Consider the following 25,627-nt stretch of genomic DNA (forward strand, 5'->3'; position numbering starts at 1 on the left):
GCTTTGCTGCGTGCAATCGCACATTGATTTGACTCATCATCGTCAGACTCAGATAACTGCAGCTGCTGGGGAAACCTCCGTGCCGTCCGTGGAATAAAATAAATAATAAATATCGGTGGAAACGGATTATGCAACACAAGCACTTTATTATGCTTGTTGTTAACATTTTTGTATGTAAATCTGATGTTGGTAGATTGTTTTCTTCTTGGAGATGAAATGCATGTGTGGCAGCTTAGCATTTTTTTTTTTTTTTTTTTTTACATAGCATTTTGGCACTTGCTGTCATATTTTCGGATTTAAAGCACCGTGTACCGGAACAGCATTCCAGCCCTAAAACTTATTCCGGAACTGTGTTCCGGCCCTGAATCTTATACCGGAACTGCATTCCTGACCGTTCTGGCCCACTTTCACGCCTGACAAAACGTGACTAAATATACCAGTATTTGTTGAACGATTATTGTTTAAATGTGTAACTTGATTTGAATAATTTTTTTAAAGACATTTAATTTTAAAGGGAAAGCATGTCTATCTATCTAGTGCCAATTGTCAATACGGCGGTCTTCAGGACCCAGCGGCGCTCAACTAAGGCAGCGTGTCGACCCCGCTGCAGTCAGCGACAAGCGGAGAGAGAGAACCGAGAGAGCGACCGAGCATCTGGAGGAACTGTGACCGGCGAGGGGAGGCGGAGGACGGGGAGAGAAGAGAGAGGAAGGAAGGAAGGAGGCCCCGGGAGGACGAAACGAAAGAGGAGGAAGACAAAAACGGAGGAAATCCCTGGACGTGGGGGGACAACGGGTAACGTGTTCCTTTGCCTTAAGTCAGTTTACGGCCTGGAGAGGGGAGGGAAGAAGGAACAGGGAGTAGGGGGGCATCGTGTCGGGGAAGCGGAAAAGGACCACGTTGAGGCGGAAGCAAGGAGGGGACGGCTGGGGCACGGGGGTTCGCCGGTTCCCCTACTGCTGTTAGAGGTGGGTGACATTTGCTGTCTACATTTGACAGCTTAAGTGAAAACTGCGAATCGGTAAATGCTGACAAGCAAGGCCTGTTTGAGGAACACTGGAGACCCGCCCCCAAGCCCCCCACCCTCTTCCTTCCTTCTCTCCCATTATACAGTATATATATATATATTACTGGAGTATTATTTTGAATGAAATGTTTTCAAAGATGACACCTTCTGATACATACTCGCTAGTATCCGAATGAACGCTATGCGAGAGATCAAATCACCTGTGCGTTTTTTTTTTTTTTTTTTTGTAATAACTCGCTGCCATTGGCGGTGATAGACGTCCCATCCAATTCAGCTAATAAGGTTGATAGATCATGTTTCAGTGTCATTGACGGCGATAGACGACCAATTCATTTGAACTGGGCGGTGTTGACAGCGATCATTTGAAATGTTCATTCCCACTTTAAACGAAATGGACGTCTGTCGCCGTCTATGTCAGCTTTCGATTTAAAAGTAGGCTTCTAAACTAAAAAACAACTGCACACTCTTAACCCTTTATTTATATGGTAATCTGGGATAGGCTCCACCATCCCTGCGAGCCCCATTATTTTTAATATATATATATATTTTTTTATGGATAAAAAATTGATAAATTCATAAAATGTTGAAACAACCCTTTGGCTGTGGCTCCCAATAACACAAACGTTTTTTTGTTTTTTGTTCTTTAAATCATAGTATTTACCTCAATGCATGCCATTGCCAACTATAGTCTTCAAAATCGTTTAAACTTGGAGGACAGCCTGTCAATGACCTAAATGAGTGCCCTATAAAGGATTAACGTGTGTTTTTATTCTTTTCCAGGAGAGGAGAGAAGAGAGAGTCATCTCATATTTTCTTCACTTTTTGATTTTTAATTGTTCTCTAAGTTCTCTGTACGCCTTATCCTGCCTCATTCACTATGCCGTCCAATGCCATCGTGGCTGCTTTTAAAGGCTCCGACTTGACAGGAAACAGAATGGTAAGAAAACACACACAAATACAAGCAATTGTTTTTTTCTCCAAGTACAGTCCCTGACAAAAGTCTTGTCACTTATCCATTTTGTAGAAACAATTGCGAATAACCTGACTTTTAATTATTCAATTGGTTTCAGAAATGGCTCATATGAAAGCTAAGACCCTCTCAAATGATGTTGAATGTACAAAAATATATTTGTTTCAATGAAAAAAGATTGATCATTTAATGTAGACATAAAGGTTAAATTTTGGCAAGACAAAAGTTTTGTCAACTACAGAAAGTAGTGTGAAAATTGAACACAAAATGTACTTCAAATACAAAAATGTTACATAACAAAAGCAAATTAAGTAGTGGTGCTGTGAGATCAAAATGTAATATTTTGTATAACTTCCATGGGCTTGAAGGACTGCATCCATGGGGTTCGGCAAGGAGTCATACAATTTATCGATTAAGTCATCAGGAACATCAAAGAAAGCAGTCTTGCATGCCTCCCAGAGTTAATAAAGATTCTTGGGTTTCGTCTTCCATGCTTCCTCTTTCATCCTATCCATGTGTGGTGACTGGGCTGGCCTGTCTTGGAGGATCTTGATCTTCTTTGCCTTGAGGAACTTTGAGGTAGAGATTGAAGTACGCGATGGAACACCATCCTGCTGCAGAATTTGTCCCTTTTTATGGTTAGGAAGGCAGCTAAAATTTATTGATATTTCAGACTATTTATGTTGCCTTCCACCCTGCAGATCTCTCACACACCTCCATACTGGATGTAACCCCAGACCATGATTTTGCCACCACCAAACTTCACTGTTTTCTGTAACTCACTGTAGCAATCAATTGAAATCTGAGTCAATCTCGGATCCATGCGGAATCCAGTAGGTCTCCTGCAATATTTGCGCCGACTGTGGTGTAATTCAATGGAAGATTCATCTGAAAAAGCCACCTGTTGCCACAAAACAGTGAAGTTTGGTGGTGCCAAAATCATGGTCTGGGGTTACATCCAGTATGGGGGTGTTCGAGAGATCTGCAGGGTGGAAGGCAACATAAATAGTCTGAAATATCAATAAATCTTAGCTGCCTCTTACATTCCTAACCATAAAAAGGGACAAATTCTGCAGCAGGATGGTGCTTCGTCTCATACTTGAATCTCTACCTCAAAGTTCCTCAAGGCAAAGAAGATCAAGATCCTCCAGGACTGGCCAGCCCAGTCACCAGACATGGGTAGGATGAAAGAGGAAGCATGGAAGACGAAACCCAAGAATGTTGATTAACTCTGGGAGGCATGCAAGACTGCCTTCTTTGATGTTCCTGATGACTTCATCAATAATGAATCCTTGCCGAACCACATGGATGCAGTCCTTTAAGCCCATGGAAGTCATACAAAATAGTAAATTTGAATCTCACAGCACCTCTACTTAATTTGCTTATGTTATGTAACATATTTTTGTATTTGAAGTACATTTTTTGTTCAATTTTTACACTACTTTCTGTAGGTGACAAAACTTTTGTCTTGCCAAAATTTGACCTTTATGTCTTCATTAAATGTTATCTTTTTTCTGTGAAACAAATATACATTCAACATCATTTGGGAGGGTCTTAGCTTTCATATGAGCCATTTCTGAAACCAAATAAATAATTAAAAAAGAAAATTCTGATTTTACTGAACTCGGTGGAGAGGTTTAGCTTGGGTCGAAGAAGAAATCTTAAAGGGAACGACGGATGGAAAGAGATCGTTCTTAAAAGATATAGTTAGTATGAATTATAATTATTTGATATTAAAATCCCTCTTGATGTTTTCATTTTAATAAAAATTGGTAAAATTAGTTTAACTATTAGGTCGCCAGTGTCGTTGGCGTCGTAGGGCGGTGACGTGAATGGGTTGCGCTGCCGGGCTTTTGTATGATGCAAAATGTCGTCTGTTCAGCCCTTTCAGTTTGAACCCGAGAGGAGCATTAATGAGCAGGACAGCACTGTTGGTATTTCACAAAACGAGCAGCAAAAGCAAAATAAACAGGAAAGACGGGATGAGACGAGATGAGAGTTTGGACGAAACCGGTAGTGTTCATGTGGCAAATCTTTTAAGTGCAGGGGTCAGCAACCCGTGGCTCTAGAGCCACATGCGGCTCTTTAGCGCTGGAGCTTTTTCAAAAATGTTTGAAAATGGAAAAAGATGTGGGAGGGAAATGTATTTTTTGGTTTAATATTGTTTCGGTCAGAGGACAAACATGACACAACATTCAGATTCATTAATATTGTAATCAAGTTAAACTTGAGGCTGCGTCGTACAACGGAGTTGCCACGTGGTGTGTCGTTCTCAATAGGATGTACTGCAGGGAAAATAAACATTTAATCAAAAAATGTTCATTATATATTTGTAGCCAACGTTCATATTGATAGTAGGCTAATTATAATATAGCTAATATAGATTATTATATTATGTGTTGCCTTCATTATAAGGCTTATATAAGCCTTTTAAACTTTTGTGGCTCCAGACATATTTGTATTTTTTTTTTTTTTTTTTTGGTCCAATATGGTTCTTTCAACATGTTGGGTTCTAGACCCCTGGTCTAGTGACAGTGACAGCTGTCAACAACTCCAGTTTTTGTATGCAGATCAAACTTATTCCAATTTAATTATGGAGATTTTTAGCATCCACAGCTGCCATGTGCTTTACATATGATTAGGATATACAGTGAAACACAGCAGTTTGCCTCAACCGAGACGTTTAGTGGGCTCTGCCTCCGTGGCCGGGAGAGTGCCGCCTTCGCCGGTCGGTCCGCCGTTCGGAACCGGGTCAACACCCATCGTATTTTTGTCATGTGAGCTCTGTCTAAATTGATGATCGTCCTGCTGGTGTTTTCAGATTTTGCGCATTTAACAGATGTTTCTCCCGAAGCTTTTGTGGCGGTGAATAAGCACTCTTTTACATATAGTTGGACTCTCATTATCCAAAAGGTGTCAAATAAAGAAGTTACAGTGAAGATAGAGATAGAGAGAGAAATAAATTGTTAAAAAATCATGCATTCTGATTTCTGGATTTTTATTTTTAGATTATTTTTTTCACAGTGAACATGCACCTGAAAATTTTAGACTCCTCCATGATTTCTAAGTGGGAGCACTTGCAAAATAGCAGGGTGTTCATATACTTATTTTCTTCACTGTACATCATAAACATACATATGCAACATAAATATGGCGTAAATAAATGCTTAGGATGGATAAGTGACACGGAAAACGAATAAATGAATGCCTTAAATTGTTTGATTGCTGGCTATTTGTATCATTTTCTGGCCAAAAGATTATAATGACGCCTTATTTTCCACAATGAGGTATAAGAGGACTGTCGTGCACAATATTTGTACTTAGAGCACGTGAGACCCATTGTAAGCAAACGTGATTCTCTTTTTATTCCACCCCGCATTGTCGCTGCATGCAGGTAGCATTCAAGACCGCACTGCTTAGTAACATTAACTTGAAAATTAAATTGCATTAAATTGTGGTAACATTTTTCTACATCGATAGTATGTGTATTGTTTATTGATCTATTAGCTACAATCAGGAACAAGTCCTCAGGTGAAAACCAACAAATCTGTTACGGTCCGCCAATGCGGAAGCAAGCAGACAAGGATAACAGAGGGAGAGCGTACAAGGGTTTTTTGAACATACAAAAAACCCGCGATCGCGAAAAAGGGGGATAAAAAAAGGGTCCGTGACAGGAGGTCGGGATCAATTAAAAAAACCTGAAGGAAAACCAAGGTGAGAGGCAGACAAATGAAAAAAACAGCAACGGAGGGTTAGAGAATACAAACTGTCAATTGACAACAAGTCAACATCTCGGCAATCTGCCTAGGATCGGTTTAAAGACACTGCTGATGAGCTGAAATTGGATGCAGGTACAACGTTGGGAACTCATCCCACAGCTGTGTAATAATGAAACAATCTGAGCAGCAGCAGAAAGTGACAAAATCATGACAGTCGTCATACTAGCTTTGCTAGTATAGAGCACAGCTATTCTACCACTACAACCCATGACATCATCACCCCCTCCGTGCATTGCGCGCGTTAAACATGGCGCCCTCCATAGGTCAAAACATGTATTAAATATTATTGATTTTTAAATCACTGGTAGGTAACATTTTATGTGTTTCTAATAACATATTATAGTAAAAATGAACAATTGTGGCTTATTAGAGCCTACAAGTATTTAAGTCCGCAGTTCCCTTTAACAATTTTAGTTTGTTGAACTTATTTTTGGTTCCATCAAGTTTTTTAAGATCACAAAGGCAAATTTTATTTATTTATTTATTATTTTTTTTACCAAATTTGGTTTAAGGTCTTATCGTGGTTCAAAGTCCTCTCACTTTTGGGTTGGTTCTGATGAGTTTTACCAAAATTAACCTTTTTTTTAATGTATTTTGGTTACAGAAACTCCATTTATTTTGCATGGAGTCAAGTTACGATCAACAAGACCAATTAATACCAAATTTAGAGTTTCTTTTTATTTTCTAAAATTAGCTTTTTTTATGGAATCTTGTTACAAAACGGCTTTTTGTAAGGACTTTAGTTAAGATAAGCAAGTTTTATTGCTTTTGAATTGGCTTTGCTGATTTTGTTGAATATTAGCATTTTCTTCAATGTTATTTGGTTACAAAACCTGGATTTAGTTGCATAGAATTTAGTTAAGATCGGCAAGAACACTTTATACCAAATTTGATTTAAGGGTACATCCTACTATATACCGTGAATTTTCGGACTAAAAGGCGCACCTGACAATAAGCCGCCACCCCCCTAAATTTGACACGAAAACGGCATTTGTTCATTAATAATCTGCACCGCAAACCGCAGCTGTCCTCGCTGTTTTATGGGATATTTACACTACTATTAAGGTAACACTTTTTTTTTTGACAGCGCCATCATAAGACTGTCATAATTATGACATGACACTTTTATGAGCATTAACCAATGCTCGTGACAGATGTCATTTAGTGTCATCTGTCAAATTATCTCACTTTTGAAGAGAAGTAAAAGATCTGAGCTGTAGAAAAATGTAGTTGGTGACAAAATCAGCTGGATTACACTTAATGACATCTGTCATACGCATCTATTTATGCCCATGACAGTGTCATGTCATAATTATGACGGTCTTAGGACAGACTTATGACGCCACTGTCAAATATAGTGCTACTGTACCTATTAACGCAAATAAATCAACAAATAAGCCGCACTGGACTATAAACCGCAGGATTCAAAATGAGGGGAAAAAAGTAGCAGCTCATTGTCTGAAAATTACGGTATATAAGTTCCTTTGCTTCTCTTTAACTTTTTTCAAATTTACATTTTTTTCCCATGGAATTTGGTTATGATAAGTGCGACCAAAGGCAATTATTTTCCAAAATTGTCATAAGGGTCCATTGTTTGTCCAAAGCTTTTGCGTTGATTTTTTAAAAACTGACCTGCTGTATTATAGGATACTCTATCGCTCATGTCAAGGCCACTGTTATTCTCCATCCTATACACCTCATATATGCCGCTTTGAAATTATGATAATAAATTCCTGTATTAGGCACAGTAATGGCACGCAGTGGCATGTTGGGATTAGGTTGTGTCCCCTTCCTGCCACGTTCCCATTACACATTACAGCCCTTGTTGCCAGGCAACAATTTTAATCAGCGGCTACTCTGAGAAAAGTAGCGCACGGTCTGCACGGTAGTAGTAACCCCAGGCGCTGTCCCTGCTCCCTGCTAGTTGTTTGTTTTCTCCGTCCCCTCCTTCAAAACAAGGTTGAAGATGAGTGTCAAAATGGCATCTTGTTTGTTGTAATGTTGTGAAGCTCGCCATGTGGTGGCGGGCTAAGCCAACTCGCCATATGATGTTATCCACCTGGAAATGATGGCGTGTTTTTTCATCGTTCAACCACATACTGTATTTTAACTTTAACGATGATTGTTTTTATTATAACTATCTCATGTCACCCTTGAGCTCACTAGTTTACATACTCATAGTTTACAGACCCCTAAACGACAGCCTTTTTAACATAAAGGCCCTGCAAGTGTCACATATGTGTCGTATAGACCCTACCCACCGACTTTTACAAAATCACGTGCTCGCTGTATGGTTCCGCCCCCTTGTCCGTCATTTTGTGTCTGTATTATCAATGGTCTCAATTGATTGAGCAATTTATAATGCATTTCATGGAAGACCCGGTGCTTTCGGATGCCGTAAACTCACTTGATACGTTGCATAAAAGGCGTTATGTGGAAAAGCTTCAGTTTATCCATTCGCCAGATCCATATTTGATGCCTAAATCGATGTTTTTCGACCCGCTGTCTCCGCCGTATTTGCCTGACATCTGCTAGCTACCCTGATATGTACAACTATCTTGTCCACACAAAATCAGCCTATTCTCACGAAAGTTTGAAAAACTTTAAGAGCTTGGAGGCTTATAAATACTTCGTTGCTGGTTGGGTGAAACAGGTCCTCGTCCACGAAAATTCGGCAGGAATCTATCTTGTGCTTGGAAAGGTGAGTTACGAAATTTTCAATTCAAAATCTTTTGTTATTGCTAACATCCACTGTCAAGTCTAATGTATTTCATGTCGTTTGTCAATGGAGTTAGGGCTTTTAATGTTTATATGGTTTAGCAATAGCACTCTCACTACATACATACGTGTATGTTGTCGGCGATTAGCCTAGCAATGATCTTAATTGTGGTTGTCAGCCCAAAACCCTCTAAATATATATTAAATGCATCTTACCAGATATAAAATGACTACTACATAATCTGTGGTAATCGTTTGGAGCCCAGTTTTCTCGTCGAATTGCAGCAGCCCATCTCGCTCTCTTCTCTCCGGGTCTCTCGGAATCCGGTAGAACTTCAAGTCTCTCCGTCTTCTCCGTCTATCTTCTCTGTTATTGCAACCGACCGCCACACACGCCTTCACCATTTTGATTATTAATGTTAACGAGCAGAAAAACACGTCGAAAATTGGAGGAATGTACGTAGCCGTAACAGGTAAACATGATGTGTTGACGGACAAATGGGCGGCACCAGTCAGGAGGAAGGAGTTGTGACGTCACGTGGGTAGGGTCTATAATAGAGGATCGGGAATATTTCCACCATTGCGTTTTTACACAAACCCTAGCAGCAAATGTTTTCACACCGTGAGTGTTACGTCAATGTATAACGTAGCTTTGTTTTTGTGTACAGGGTGATAACGCAATGACAAGGACAGACACGATGTCCGGTATGGACGATGACAACATGACCAAGCCGACACGGAAACGCAAACATCTCACGGTCAGGACAAAATTCCCTTTCCTGCCATTTACCACTATCGACAATGATAGACGTCCAATCAGTTTGGACTTGCAGGGTTGGCAGCGGTTGTTACTAGGGTTGTTCCCATCATGTTTTCTAATCCAATCATTCCCGATAATTTTTCCCGATCATATACATTTTGGCAATGCATTAAGAAAAAATGAACAAAACTCGGATGAATATATACATTCAACGTTCAGTACATAAGTACTGTATTTGTTTATTATGACAATAAATCCTCAAGATGGCATTTACATTATTAACATTCTTTCTGTGAGAGGCATCCACGGATAGAAAGACTTGTAATTCTTAAAGGATAAATGTGACTTTGTATATTGTAACTAAATATTGCCATCTAGTGTATTTTTTGAGCTTTCAGTAAATGATACTGTAGCCATTTAACTGTTCTGCCCAAATGCATGACGGGAAGTGCAACCATGACTGTGCGTAGTGGCCCCAACTGATATATCTTCTCTGCGTTGGGAAATAAAATAGGGTGTTAAGAAAAAGATCAACTACTACCTTGCTTCCCCACATTGCTTCCCACGATATTTCTAATTGGTGAGAGAGGGGTTGTAAGGTTTTAGCCAATTAAAAAAAGGCTCCAAAGACTGCCATAATTCTCTCTACTCATTTTGCGCTGCCTTTTAGCTCTATATATAGAAAAATCGTCGCCATTATAGATTGAACGCAACAATGCGTGAGTAGGTCGTGCAGCGCATGCGTTAATTGCGTTGAATGTTTTAACGTGATTAATTTTTTAAAAATTAATTAACGCCGTTAACGCGATAAATTTGATAGCCCTACTTTAAGCCAAAACTAAAGACTGGATGAGTGTAAGACATTTTGTCTGTCACGTTAAATACAATTAGAAAACGATTTAATTAAAAAATATATATATTAAAAAAAGGCATGTCCGATATTTTTTTGCCGATTCCGATACTTTGAAAATGACGTGATCGGACCCGATCGATCGGCATCTTTAGTTGTTACTTAAGTAAATGTAACTGAAAAAAAGTAGCGCGCTGTGACTTTAAATGTTTGACATAAGCGTGTGGTTAGAGGTTGCCAAATACAAGCGACATTCTGCACAAGCTTGCATTGAATGTTGCGAGAAAGAAAAAAACAAACGGACAGAAAATCCAGCAAAATTGTCACTTACATTCGAAAAATGATACATTTTGTTAGTGCTAAAAATATTTGTTTACTGACAATATTTTTAACAATGCTTAGGAATTTAAGTAATATTTAGATTTTATGAATATTTTTAGTCATAAAACCGGTGTTGTTTTTGGCAGCCATTTTAATTTTCGTCTTAGTGTTTTGGATGAAAATACTTATTAGGTGTAGTCATAATTTAGTCATTTCAAAATGTGTTCTACTTCGTCTAGTTTTAGTCAATAAAAACTCAGACAAATTTGATGTAGTTTTAGTGGATAATTCTTAAAATGTTTTAGTCCATGAATAAATAAAGGTTTCCAACAATTTCGAATGAACATGACAGACGAGCACATAACTGTAGAGTCTACAAGGATATCACCATTTTCAGCAGGAAAACAACACATTATTTGCAATTAATTAAACTCACCTGGACGCCACGAAATGTATGTAAAATGTTTACCAGGAGTTTAAGAAGAAAACCGAGTCACTGCGCTAATGCTAACGCGATGCTATGCTAACGCTACGAGTTAGTTTAATGATCACTCAGCACAGACCTTTAAAGGTTAAAGCAACATGGCATAATTAGCCAAGATAAGACAGCAAAACCTACCAAGCAGCACCTGACACATATGTTTCACAAAAGGAGCCTGAAATGGGCACAGGCTTACTCGTGTGTGTGTGGGGCAGGGGCGTCAGGGGGGAAGGGGCATCACGTCACATGAGTGACACGAGCAAACACTGCTAAATACACATACAATAAGAAAATGTCACACATTGTTAATTTACGACGGAAACAATGGCGAATTTTCATCTCATTCTCGTGTCGTCAGACAACTGGCATCTATTTCGTTATGTTTTAGCCTCCCAAGACACATTTTCAGGGCGTTATCGTGACGTCATCGTCATGAAAAAATTGTTCGTTGATGAAATATTTTCGTTATCGTCATCATTGACGAAAACAACACTGCATACAACAAAGTGTTACTTTTTAAAAAAATTTTTTTACTATTTTGTTTTTTCCATATCACTACAAGAAATGTCACTAATGATTTTTAAAGGTGAAAAAGAAATGATTCCTGTGATGTATGTACAGTATATTCATTTCATTTCAACATTTTTGAACAGTATTCCGTTCATTCATTCATTTAGCTTTTGTGACGTTAACCTGACGAGTGTTTTGGGGGTGCCGGGGCGTAGCCCAGCTAACTATAAGCAGTAGGCGGGGTACACCCTGACTTGACAATATAACATGTTTTAGAAATACAAATATATAGTGAGAGAATAGTCGTTCTCCAACCCAGAGGTTGTTGGTTTGATTACCCTGCCCAATGAACTCGTCTGCTCTTGGTGCTATGTCATCAGTAGATAATTGAGGATATAGTGTCAGAGCTTTCAGAGCCTTGAAGATGGAAAGGTGCTAATTAAGGGGCCGTTTACATGGTGACTCTCCGAGAAGACAAAAAATTTCATTCCGTTTCCATTCGAACGATGTCGCAATTCCGCTTGAAAACAATGTAGTATTCATGCCAGGCCCTAGGGGGCAGTGCAGATTTACAAGACGACAGCGAATGATGCACTTTGACCTCCTCAGCCCGGAAGACAACATGCCCGCCCACTCCAAGTAATGGCATTTTCTTTCATTCAAAAAGGAAACATTCAACCTATTTAAATAAAAAATATTATAAAAACAGTAATTAAAGCCGACGTTCCGCCGCATTTGCTGTTTTTAATGTTTAGTAGCACCGCTGCGCACGCCCGATGTGACTTGTACGAGTGCTGACGTTATCGGCGTGGTCCCGTGCCGTGGGAGCTTTTGATATGCATGCGGAGCAAGCCCCCCCAAGCCTCCGCAATTGAATTCTTCCACTTTGGAGGCAGGATTCCAAGGTTTGCGTCTTTGCCTTCTATCTTCGCCGAAACCATACGAACGCGAGGCCACTCCCCACACAGTCATTGTGTCTTCATGTCGCAGAGTCGCCATGTAAACTGCCCCTTTGTGTAACTCCTGGGCTGTTTACATGGCAACGCTGCGACACCAAGACGCAACAATTGTGTAGCAGAATGGCCTCGCCTTTACATGGTGATGGTGAAGATGCAAACTTTTGATTTAGGGGCAGTTTACATGGCGACTCTGCGACACAAAGAAGCAATGACTGAGTAGCGGACTCGCCTCGCGTGCATATGGTGTTGGCGAAGACGGAAGGCGAAGACAAAAAATTCTGAAGCGTGCCTCCAAAGTGGAACAATCCGATTGCGGGGGATTGAGGGGGGCTTCCTCGACATGCATATCAAAGGCCCCCGCGGTGCGCTCGCGCCGATAACATCAGCACTCGTACACGTCACATTGGGCGTGCACAGCGGTGCTACTAAACATTAAAAACAGCATATATGGCGGAATGTCAGCTTTAATTTACTGTTTTAATGATATTTTTAAATTAAATATGTTGAATGTTTCCATTTTTGCGCCTTTTTGAACAAAAGAAAAATGCCATCACTTCGAGTGGGCGGGCATATTTTTTTCCGGGCTGAGGGAGCTTGGTGGGGTCAAAGTGCATCATTCTCTGTCGCCCTGTAAATCTGCACTGCCCTCTAGGGCCTGGCATGAATACTACATCGTTTTCATGCGGAATTGCGACATTGTTCGAATGGAGACGCAAATGCAAATTTGAAATTTTTCGTATTCTCGGAGAGTCACCATGTAAACGGCCCCATTAGGCTTCCAAAGCAGAACGACTTGATTGCAGGGATTGCCCCGCAACCATATGAATGGAACGCTCCCGCTCCGATGACGTCCCCACCCACACACTCCACTTTTAGCATACGCGGTCGCTGCTAGTAAATATTTGAAACAGCAAACATGGAGGAATGGCAGTTTTAATTCACTGTTTTTATAATATTTTTTATTTAAATATATTTTATTTTTGCAATTTTGTGCCTTTTGAAGCAAGAAAAAAAACACATTGACACCATTGCTTCTTTTTTTTTTGTTTTTTATTTATTTAAAAGCAATGCAAGCAAGCAATGCAAGCAATCATTTGAACTTGAAATACGAGAGAAAAATTAAATATAAAGGAAAAAACGTGCTAAAACAAAACAAAATAAACTGGGTTAATATAATAACACTTTTGCAGATGGAAAGTGGCGGCAGTGGTCCCTTCCACAAGGATAGTCTTGGGAGCCACCCAGGGTCCTTCGCGGCCCTCCACAACGGGGATGCAGGCGGCTCCCTCAGAGGCGGACCGCCTGATGTGGATGCCGCAAAGCCGGAGATGAGGGAAGCGGAGAACAGGATCCTCAGGGAGCTTTCTTCCTCCTCCTCTTTGTCCTCCCCCTGCCGGCCAGAGGACGGTGACGCCGTCCGGGGTCCGAGCCCTATCGAGAGGAACGAGTGCGCCACGCCGCACAAGAAGCGAGGCAGGCGGAAACTGGAGCGACCCACCAAATGTGAGTGCACTCAAGCTTTGGTTTACGAGACTTCCCAATGTTTGTGCCGTCATGGTAATATAATTACCGTATTGGCCCGAATATAAGACGGTGTTTTTTGCATTGAAATAATACTGAAAAAGAGGGGGTCGTCTTATATTCGCGGTCTTGACATTATACCCATTTACGACGCTAGATGGCGCCAGATATCATTGTAGCGATGTTCTGTCATGACAGATCTCAGCTACTCACCCCATTCAGGACGCTAGATGGCGCCAGATATCATTGAAGCGATGTTCTGTCATGACAGATCTCAGCTACTCTGAAGTTTAACCAGTTTGCATTAATATTTTATTCAATGTTTTTCCTTATTCAGATTTGTATCAATACTAAAGTTACAGTTACAGTAGACTTCACTTTGATGCTTAATGGAGTTATTGCAATTTTGTTGTTTAATCACAATAGATTGGTTTATTTACATTTCAAAAACTAGAAGCCATTCACTTACGAATGTGACTGCACTTTAGTTTACATATTTAAATGTTCAGATATTAAGATTTGAATGAGGCAAAATAACATGCTTTTTCTCTCAAATATATTGTTATAATCATTTGTTTCGGGTGTACTGTAATTATTTTCTGATAAAAATTAATTTGGTGTTCAAAAAGTCTTTTTTCAAACTTGAGTCTTGAAAAAGAGGGGGTCGTCTTATAATCAGGGCCGTCTTATATTTGGGCCAATACGGTACTTATATTATTAGATACATTACTTACTTATTTTTTACCCTTCAGTCATTGTTTGCATGCTATCCTCATATCCTAAAAATATGAAGACCTATAAATGTTTGAGTGGTGTTCGTTAAAGCAGACACTGTTTTTTCATCTGTGTAATTTTGACAAAGATCAGATCACATTTGATGGTGATTTTATGCAGAAATGTGAGAAATTCCAAAAGGTTCAGATACTTTTTCATACCACTGTATGCAAGACTTTCGGAAAAGTAACTTCTTCCGTTCAGAATTTTGTTTTTATAAAGTATCAAATGTAAAAAATGCATAGCAAGTTGAACTATTTGTCAGATAAATTGCAGGTTTTTTTTTTTGGTCATAATCGTGCAGTTCTACAACAAACACTGTCTCCCAGTGTTGTTTTTGGCAGCTCTTTTAATTTTTGTCTTAGTCTTTTGGACGGTAATACTTATTAGTTTTAGTCATTTTATTAATCTCAAAATGTGTTTTTCTTCGTTTAGTTTTTGTTGAAGAAAAATCAAGACTAATTTCGTCTAGTTTTAGTCATCGTTTACTAAAAATCTTTGTAAAAAAAAAAAAAAAAAAGAAGAAATTCTCCAAAAATAGATAAATAAGTAAAGGTTTTTTAAATATTTCGAATGAACATTGACAGACGAGCACATATTGTAGCGTCTACAAGGACAACGCCAACTTGGTTAAAATACACACTTAGCAGGAAAATAGTACAAAAGTTGTCCGAGAGTTTAAGAGGACGCTCACCATTAGCATTAGCCTAATGCTAACGTGAACGCTATGCTAATGCTACGAGTTACATTTAGTGTGTCATGATCACTCAGCACAGACCTTTGAAGGCTAAAGCAACATTGTATATTCTCTCTGGTCAAGATAAGAAAATAAATCTTACCAAGTGTGCAAGCTGAAATGACTGGAGATGACACTGGTGAGCATGCTAGATGCAGGCTAACTAGACATAAAATGTCTCCCATTTTGAACATGTGACGTAAGCTATTGCGCATTTTCGTCTTGTTCTCGTCTCGTCAGACTGAAACTGGCATTTCTATCGTTATGTTTTAGTCTCCCAAAACCCATTTTTAGCTTATCGTCTTGTCATCGTCATGAAAAAGTGTTCGTTGACAAAATATTTTCATTATCGTCGGCGTTGACAAAATCAACACTGCTGTCTCCAAACCCTATCATGTCCGAAATTATATTGTGAACCTTAACCATGGCCCAAAACTTCTTTAATACTATAACCTGTGTTAGAAAACCTCAATTTTTAATTTTGAAACCCAAACACTAATTCCTAACAGTACATGAGTCGAGGCTTGCCACCTTTCAGAAATAGAAATAAGGGACGCCCCCCTCACGCCCAAAGCCGTACAGGCGGAAAAAAAAGGGACATCCCCAAAACACTGAACTTGAAATGTATCATTTATATAAACTCCGTATTGAACCAAAACAGAACGCAAATTTTAATTCCTAGGGACGGATGGCAAGCCTACTTGAGTCATTCGACTGAAAAACTAAAAAGAGAACTTTAGATAAGTTGGCATATGAGCTTTTGGCAGAAACTTTGCCAAACTTGAGAACAAAGAGCAACATGTGGTGGAAGTTGTTTTGCCAGCTTCTGTCTCCCGAGGCCGTGAGGGACCTCCATCAAGTCTTAAGCTGGTCTTTTAAATAAAGCGCTTGGGTAAAAATAAACCAAATATAATTGCCGATGGTGGAATTTAACAGTTATTCTTCCTCTCTAGATGTCGAACATACGGAGGAAGATGACAGCGAAGCGATCAAGAGTGAGGTAAATTGTGCACTAAATCTTGCTGGGGGGGGTGCCTAGAAAGCGCCGCAGCAATATATGATGCGAGCTATCATTGAAGTGACTAGCGGTGCAACGGTTTGCGGTTCAAAACCGAACCGTTCGGTTCGCCCTGTACGGTTCAATACGCCTTTATGAACGGCGCCTTTTCGGTTTTGCAATTAATGTATTCCGAATGCTTGTGGAATGAATTGGTCGAGCTCTGTGTGCCTGTGTGTGACGTGAAGCACCGCTGTGGAGAAATTCCCGCCCCGCAAGTCAATGTCGGATCGCTGTCAAGCTCCTGTGTAATAGAAGCCGAGTAACGCCCTCTCTCGCTTACGAGCGACGTGAAAGTGAAACAAGAAAGAAATAGCTATGGCCAGCAGTGGAGAGACCGAATTTTGAGGAAGCACCGGCTTCTTTCAAATCTGCGGTGTGGCAACATTTTGGTTTCCCCGTGGACTACAATGCGCAAGGAGAGAAAATATTGGGGAAAAAAATTGCAAGCATTGCTCGGCGCTTGTTCTCCATTGTAATGGCAACACTTTTATAACATGACTCCGGCACCTCAGCCTGCATCACCCACAGATATCACTTTCTCAGGGCAGGACAACCCCGAAGATGACACCAGTGAAAACACACGGCGGGCTTCGTTAATTTATTTGCAACGCTTAACCCGCATTACATTGTTCCCTCGCGGACATTTTTTTCCAACAACGTAATCCCCGACATTTATGAAATGGCATGCAAAGCCATCGAAGATGATTTCGCTAAAGCACATAGTTTCGCCTTGACCACTGATAGTTGGACGTCCCGTGCTACAGAGTGCTACTACCTAACTGTGACAGTCCACTATAATTCATACCTGTCAAGTTGTACGGTCTCGTCGTAATTTGTACAAGTGAGCACTGATTTTTAAATGTGTACGCCGTACGTTACGTTCAAAATCTGCACGTTTTTCACACATTACGTTTTTTTTTTTTTTTTTCATCTGTTCGGATTTGGTCACCGTTTCTGCAACGAGACAATGTTCGTTAATACGTTGGTTGAATGACGCTTTAGCAAACGGGATGCTAGGCTAGGTGGCTCCAATATTTCCTGACTGTAGCCGACAGAATACAATCTACGCCTAGATATCTCATGCATATAGAACTGCATGCGAAATGACAGACTCGGTAGCGTTAGTAAACAGCCGCCATTTTACAGCAGTAAACATCTCAGAAAGGCTGTGTTGTAGTAAACCTTCCGAGCGAACCTAAGCCACTTTTTATCTAAAATACTCCTAAATAGGCAAAATCTTGACTTGAGTCTATCTTTAAAGGATGAAACAGTTTTAAAATTTTCACATGTCGAAAGTAGACAGAAGGGTACTAATGCAAAGACTGGAGCAATTTTATCAACTTTAACGGTTGATTTACAACATTACATGACCTCCAAACATAACAAAGTTTACTAGGTTTTTTTTTTTTAATTTTTTTTTTTTTTTAATGAAAAAAAAACAAACCATGAAAGGTATCACCTTAATTTTTTTTTTTTTTTTAAACATCTCTTGCACGGCGTGGCGGCTTTCATTTTGGTGTGGTGGTGCGCCACAATAATGAATTTGTAGGGGAAACCCTGCACTGCTCATATTGAGTTCGTTCTTTTAATCCAACAAAAAGCAACTCCACAGGGCGATATCCAAAACGTAAACAAAAGAGCAAACTGAGAGAATCCATGTTTATTCACTTTCAACGTTAAATCAAGAAATGTAGAAAGTTATCGAGAGAGCTAAAAAAACTGTGGCTCTCTTCCTTGTGCCTTAGCGCAACTGTTCGCACACACGGCTCCTTCGGCATACGTCGTCAAGCATGAAGTCAGAAGCTTGTTTTATGAAACCAAATAAACAAATCACTAGGGATGGGAATTGAGAACCGGTTCCTATAGAGAACCGGTTCCGTGTGTTTCAATTCAATGGAATCGTTTGGTAGTTTATGTGACGATTCTCTTATAGATTCCAACCAGCACGATTTACGTCACGTAACTTAATCATGCTACACACATTGGAGTGCAGCCACCTGTTAAGATGTGTGCGAAGAAGTGTTAATCCGTGTGCATCCATGAACGAATGTAAGTATTTCCTCTTCATGTCATAAAGTTCTTATGATAAGTTAGAGCCGTTATCAGCGTGATCGTTTCGTGTTTTTACTGTTACGTCAGCTGGTTGCTCCCGCTCGTCCTCGCTGCGTCTCCCGCTCGTTGCACATTTGTGTTAAGAGGGAATGTGTTAGTTTAGCATTTTAAGACGATGTTGTACATCCATATGAATGTTAAGTGCTTAGTTTTCGCCACTTTTATGGCCAAGATGACCGCACGTGCACGCAGTGCGCTTCTGGATTGTGGGCGCGCACTCAACCACCCCACTCCCCCACCTTTGTGTTCATTATACTGTGCGAGTCATGTACAGTATGTGTGTTATTGACTGCTTTACAGTCAATTTGCATTGTTTATTGCATCAGCACTAATATGTAATTTTCTTTCCTTTCAGAACCACACATATACCCACACATTCCAGTCTTCTTCCACACACATACAAATACATCAACATCTTTCCACGCATGTGCTCATCTGATCATTGAGTGATTCTCATATCAAGTGCCATTGCCTGTATATAGTTGTGCCTGTTGCCAAGTTGGATTAAATGTGCCGAAGACCAACTCCACTGTCCGCTCCTTGTGTTCTAATAGACACCCCGAGGCGAATGAACCATAAACATATTGAACCCAGAACCTCATATTAGTCCATTAGTCCAAACTAGAATTGATAAGGAATCGATAAAGAATCGAATCGTAAAGCAATATCGATAATGAAATCGGAATCGTAAAAATCTTATGAATTTCCATCCTATAAATCACAATTTATATGAATAATTAACTAAACTAGGGCTGCAGCTATCGAATATTTTAGTAATCAAGTAATCAACTGAAAATTCTATCGATTAATCGAATAACCTTTTTTAGGTAAAGAGCAATTATAAATATACATGAGAAAAAAAGACATTTCATCTAATATAGACCCCAATCACCAACGTCACACAATCACGTGATCGCTGTATTGTGCTGCCATATTGTCTGTGATTGTGTGTCATTATTGTCAATGGTCGTAGTTTCTAAAGGTGGATTCACTTGCAAATTATGGAAGCCCCGGTGCTGTCAGACGCTGTAAACTCATTGGATGAGTTGCATAAAAGCCGTTATTTGGAAAAGCTTCGGTCGATCCAGTCGCCAGATCCATATTTGATGCCCAAACCAACGTTTCCTCCCATCCGGTCCCATCCCGTGCGTCAGAGCTCGTCCTGAGACTTCAAAATTTCCAATCATACTCCAGTTTATGTCACGAGGAGGAGTTGGGTACCCAAAATCAGCACCGGCCCGAATATAAACCGACATTTGGTCAGCTGAGGCACGATTGATGTCACGATTGTAAAATGAAACTTGATCGACAACGGGCCGGTGTGTGCCGAAAAATAGCTGCCCCGCATGAAATGTCCCCTGTTACGGGAGCGCTTATTTATAACACTTTATTGACATAAAAACATCAAATGTTTTCATGGACGCATTACAGTAATGGATTTACGACTGTAAGATCAGTTTTAAATAATGAAATTACACAAAATATTAGTACTGTATTTTAGTAACAAATCGTGGACCGGGCCACATAACCATCTTTGAACAGAAATGTATTAGTCTACAGGTTTTCACGACCATATCCCAATGAAAATCACACAGGTATGACATTTATTAGTTCACGCAGAGTAAAATAATACATATTCACGGTACAATTAAAAAAAAAAAAAAAAAAAAAAACAGATCACAGCATTTAATTGGTGCTTTGATTGAGACCAGGGCTCTTTTTTTTTTTTTTTTTTTACACACAGTAGCAGCCTTTCACACAGTGCAACATCTGAACTCCTGTGCAAAATCAGTAATAACAGTCACTGTATTTTAGTCACAACGACCCATCAATAAAAATATTCAAGTAAATATTAAAGAAAACCACAAAGAAAATATTGTAGTGCAGCAGCATCTTTATCGCAATATTAATCCAGGGATCAGTCCAGTTGCAAACAAAACATTAACTAAATTGCAATGTAGAACAAAAGTAAAATGTAGGCCTAGCCCGCTATATATGTGCAATCAACTTAGAAATGCAATCAGTAACTACCACATAACAATAAAAAATAATGAATTAAAATGAAGTGCCCCAGCATTTCAGCAGCCATAACAATCTGTTTCAACATGAGGAAATATCAGTTTTTTGCAATCGAGAGAGCAGAGAGATAGTAGAGGTTAGATCGGGCCTAAAAAATCGAGCCCGACCCAACACGGCCCGCTGGTATTGAAGCCCGACCCGGCTTGGAGTGACGCGGGAAAAAAAACGCAGCAGCAGCAATTTATTTTCATTTCTTCGAGTTGGCAGAAAAAAACGCTTTAAGTTTTCTTAATGTTTAAATAGTCTAATATTTTTATGATTATTATAAAAGCATTTACACAACGAAATAACGCTGGGAAAGTTTAATATAAAAAAAAAAAATGCGATTTTGCAGACACACAGAGGAGAAGATTCAAAAGGATCACATTTGTGTTGCCTTTGTATGCATAAAAAAAGTGTCTTTCGTAACGAATTCTCAGTTGGCAGAAAAAAAAACGTTTTCTTAATGTTTAAATAGTCTACATATTTTTATGATCATTATAAAAGCATTTACACAACGAAATAACGCTGGGAAAGTTTAATATTAAAAAAAAAGAAAAAACGTGATTTTGCAGACACACAGAGGAGAAGATTCAAAAGGATCACATTTGTGTTGCCTTTGTGTGCATAAATAAAAGTGTCTTTCGTAACGAATCGCAAGCGCCACAGCGGAGGAGGAGAAGAAAAAGTGGGCGGCGCCACTGCGTTCATGTGCGTGCACAAGCAAATGCACAATACAGAGAGCCTGCTCTCGGTTGTATCCCATTTAAAAAAAAAAAAATTTATTAGTCCGGTGCGGCGCCCCGACCCGACCCGAACGTGAATGTCTAACATTTTGGGCCCGACCCGTTCGGGTTCGGGCACAAGATCTAACCTCTAAGAGATAGGACATAACATAACAATGGCTGAAGCGGAGAAAGAGGGAGCGATAAAGATTATTGATGCACCTAAGACATTGAAAGCAGACATCTGGAGACATTTTGGCCTCTACGAGGTTGGTGGGAAACTTGATCAGAGTTATGCAGTGTGTAAAAAATGAAACATGAGAATAATAATACAAATGGGGAAACCAAATCCGTTGCATCACCGGAATTGCGCAGGGAAGATTTTTGAACGTACTTTAAATTTTAAAATGCACTGAATCGATTCGGCTTGTTGCCCGCATCGAATCGAATCGTCCATGCCCTGCATCGCCGCATGATTATTGTTGACACCACTAGAATTTACAGTATATATATTTTGCCTTGAAAGGTGGAAAAGCACTATATAAGTATAACACCATTTACCATTTATAGTTCAGTTTCGAGTCTTCTTTAAAAAGTACAAGGGAGGAAAAAAATCAGGGAAATTTGGAGACTATTTTTTTGTGAAAATGTTTGGGGTGAGGATTTTTAAAAGACAACATAGTAAACAACTAGCTAATTTTCACTTTTGTTTTTATTTTGTTCTCGTATGAACATTCGAAAAACAGGCCGATCGCGGGAGGCTGCGAGGGGGAGTTGGCGGGGAGATCAGCCTTCGTCAAAGGCCTGTGCCCAGAATCACCTTCCAGGCTGGAGACCCTTATTACATAAGCAAACGGACACGGGAGGAGTGGCTGGCCAAGTGGAAGATGGAGGTAAGTGGGACGGGATGTCTTTTGCTGTCAATGCCAGCCAATGAGTCAAGAGGGATCCCAAGAACAGCTGCCAAGCTTTCAAGATGTTGAATGGTTCACATCCAACTGTATTTGATATTGATATGAAGGTACGATTTGGGGCTTTCATGGTTCCCACATTTCCTGCCTTTGTGCTGCCAATTGTGTTTGTGGATAGGGGTCGGGAAAAAAAAAAATTACAAGCAGCTGCGTTGATGTCACGCGCTGGAATGCGTTTGAGGGGCTCTAGTAATGTAGTAGTTAGCTCAGTTCATTCGAATATTATTATGGGCATTCTGCAGTTGTTTATTGGCTGCCTTGGACGGCGATAGACATTCAATTCATTTAGATGTCTATCCCTGTCAATGGCAGTGAATGAGTTAAACGTTGCTCCCAGCAGAGCTCACATGACTTCAAATTTCCATTTCTTCTGCGACCTCTTCCCCCCTCCTCCCTGGCCTACTCTGCTCTGCTCAGTGAGCAGCCATAAAAATGTCTTGTGGGGATGAAATATTGCCAAATTAGCAGGACGTGTCGAGGTCCGGCAAGTGGATCTATGTGAAATACGACCCAGACGGGTCCACTTGGGTTGAGTTGTCCACAACAAGTGGCTCAATGAGGGTGGCCGACTTTAAGCCTGTTGCACCTATAAAGGTAATCATGGACTACGCACCGTCATCTATTGAAAACTCGGGCTAGTGACTGATTACCGATTAATCGGCTCATATACAGAATAAATCACATGTTATTTACTGTTATATTACTCTGTTGTTTATATTTTAGCCTTAAATGTGCAATGGAGCCAAAACGTTGTACTATTAATATTATATAAGTGTATTTAGTATTTTCTAAAGCAAGAGCAGATGTTTGCAAATATCTCATTTTCTATTTGTTTATTTACTTATTTATTTATTATTTATTTTTAACCTGTCCTGTTCAACTGCATCATCTACATCAGATTTTTTTTCTTTGTTTTTCCTTTTTTTTTTTTTTTAATTAGAATATTTTTTATGAAAAATATTGAAATTATAAAATTTTTACAATTGAATTCTTATGTTTCCCCTTTTTTGTTACATTTAAAAAAATCTATAAATATATATATTTTAAAAAAGATGTACAAGTAATAAGAAACGAAAATATTTACAAGAAAGAGAATAGGGACCATTTTTATGTCAAAAATGTCTCTAAATTATTAATCAAAATCCAATCAAAATTGATTGATTTGATGATTGCTTTGTTGTCGGTTTGTCGACTAATCATGACAACTGTCAATTAAAAAAGGTGGGACCCTGTAGGATTCTTCCTAAAGATGCCCGCTCATCTAAACTAAGCCATTGGGGGAGGTAGGCCTTAGCAAGGGGAGCAACTCCCATGTAAAGTGCACATAAAAAGCCCATCTGGAGTTTTGCCAAAGGCAAGTAAAGGACTCAAAATTCTCTGCCTTGATGATTATTGTAAAGTCAGACCCTCCCGAGTGACCTGTCTTACAAGTTTTTCAAGATACAAACTGTTACTAGGCTGGTTTATGTTTTTTTAAGTTGCAGACAAAAAGGTTTTTTAGTCATGAATTCTAATTGTTTGTAGAAAACTTTCCACAAAGTACAGTGGACAAAAACAATCTTCCAATTAGATGTCTGGTAAATTTTAAACATAAAACTGAACAGAACTGCATGCAGTGAATGCGGATACCTGACCTCAGATGGTGTTCGGGTAAAAAAACAAAACAAAAAAAAACATGTAGACTGACACGGCAATATATCAGTGCTTAGCCTATGGCGGAAAACAAAGACAAGACTGAAAAAGCAGTTTCTGCTCTTGCACCCCTCTTTAAAATAAACTGCTGTATTTTAAGCCAAAACAACTGTTGTGTTTGATAGAACAATATGTCTATATGCTGCCATAGCAGTTTCATGGCGCACTAAGCCTCCGAACTATTTTTAATTTGTCCGTTTTACTCTGAAAACCCCCGTTTACAGACGTCGTGCAACCGCTTTTGTTTCAACCTAGCCATAAAACGAAGGTAAGGAATTATATTTATTATTCAAAATGTCTGTCATTTTTACCTTAGAATGATTAATTGATGTCTAATATTTAGTTGAAAAAAAAAAAAAAAAAACGACTTGAAAAATTTTTTCACTCGCATATTTTAAACTTTTAAACAAATTACGTCACAATGAAAAATTTGGCGTCTGTAAAAAAAAGTCATGGATATCTACCTCATAACTATTGCTTATATCTACCTCATAATTATCGCTTAATTGTATTTTTTTTTTTGTTACTGTCACATTTTCCCCGAAATGTTAGATGTTAAATAATTGATCCAAACAAAAATTTTTTTTGAAAAATAAAGTTTAAAAGGGTAACTTTATGAAAAAGAAAATCTCAACCACTCATTGTTGTCAGCGATTTCTGCATCGCAACCCTTGTTGTATCACCATGTTTCACCCACAAAATAAAAAAAAAAACCCGGCTGTGGCCATTCACATCTGTGTCTTGACACTCGGTGATACATGCTACAGTGCCTTGCAAAAGTATTCGGTCCCCTTGAATCTTGCAACCTTTCGCCACATTTCAGGCTTCAAACATAAAGATATGAAATTTAATTTTTTTGTCAAGAATCAACAAAAAGTGGGACACAATCGTGAAGTGGAACAACATTTATTGGATAATTTAAACTTTTTTAACAAATAAAAAACTGAAAAGTGGGGCGTGCAATATTATTCGGCCCCTTTACTTTCAGTGCAGCAAACTCACTCCAGAAGTTCAGTGAGGATCTCTGAATGATCCAATGTTGTCCTAAATGACCGATGATGATAAATAGAATCCAAATGTGTGTAATCAAGTCTCCGTATAAATGCACCTGCTCTGTGAGAGTCTCAGGGTTCTGTTTAGAGTGCAGAGAGGATTATGAAAACCAAGGAACACACCAGGCAGGTCCGAGATACTGTTGTGGAGAAGTTTAAAGCCGGATTTGGATACAAAAAGATTTCCCAAGCTTTAAACATCTCAAGGAGCACTGTGCAAGCCATCATATTGAAATAGAAGGAGCATCAGACCACTGCAAATCTACCAAGACCCGGCCATCCTTCCAAACTTTCTTCTCAAACAAGGAGAAAACTGATCAGAGATGCAGCCAAGAGGCCCATGATCACTCTGGATGAACTGCAGAGATCTACAGCTGAGGTGGGAGAGTCTGTCCATAGGACAACAATCAGTCGTACACTGCACAAATCTGGCCTTTATGGAAGAGTGGCAAGAAGAAAGCCATTTCTCAAAGATATCCATAAAAAGTCTCGTTTAAAGTTTGCCACAAGCCACCTGGGAGACACACCAAACATGTGGAAGAAGGTGCTGT

The 25,627-nt window shown here is 39.4% G+C and overlaps 1 protein-coding gene across 5 annotated transcripts in view; it reads left to right on the forward strand.

Moving 5' to 3' along the window:
• Positions 1-25,627, forward strand: part of LOC130930788 (DNA (cytosine-5)-methyltransferase 3A-like) — a 91,201-nt gene that overhangs the window by 9,142 nt on the left and 56,432 nt on the right. For 3 of the 5 annotated variants that reach the window (XM_057858923.1, XM_057858919.1, XM_057858920.1), the window contains 6 exons: positions 566-795; positions 1,808-1,964; positions 9,163-9,252; positions 13,566-13,878; positions 16,360-16,406; positions 22,108-22,254. In XM_057858923.1, the coding sequence (XP_057714906.1) occupies positions 1,905-1,964; positions 9,163-9,252; positions 13,566-13,878; positions 16,360-16,406; positions 22,108-22,254 (657 nt within the window). In that variant the 5' untranslated portion in view covers positions 566-795; positions 1,808-1,904. Of the gene's footprint in view, positions 1-537; positions 796-884; positions 969-1,807; positions 1,965-9,162; positions 9,253-13,565; positions 13,879-16,359; positions 16,407-22,107; positions 22,255-25,627 lie in introns of those variants that run through there. The other 2 variants (XM_057858921.1, XM_057858922.1) reach the window with 2 other exon arrangements.

The sequence above is a fragment of the Corythoichthys intestinalis genome, chromosome 15 (genome assembly GCF_030265065.1).
Source record: "Corythoichthys intestinalis isolate RoL2023-P3 chromosome 15, ASM3026506v1, whole genome shotgun sequence".
Classification (NCBI taxonomy): domain Eukaryota; kingdom Metazoa; phylum Chordata; class Actinopteri; order Syngnathiformes; family Syngnathidae; genus Corythoichthys; species Corythoichthys intestinalis.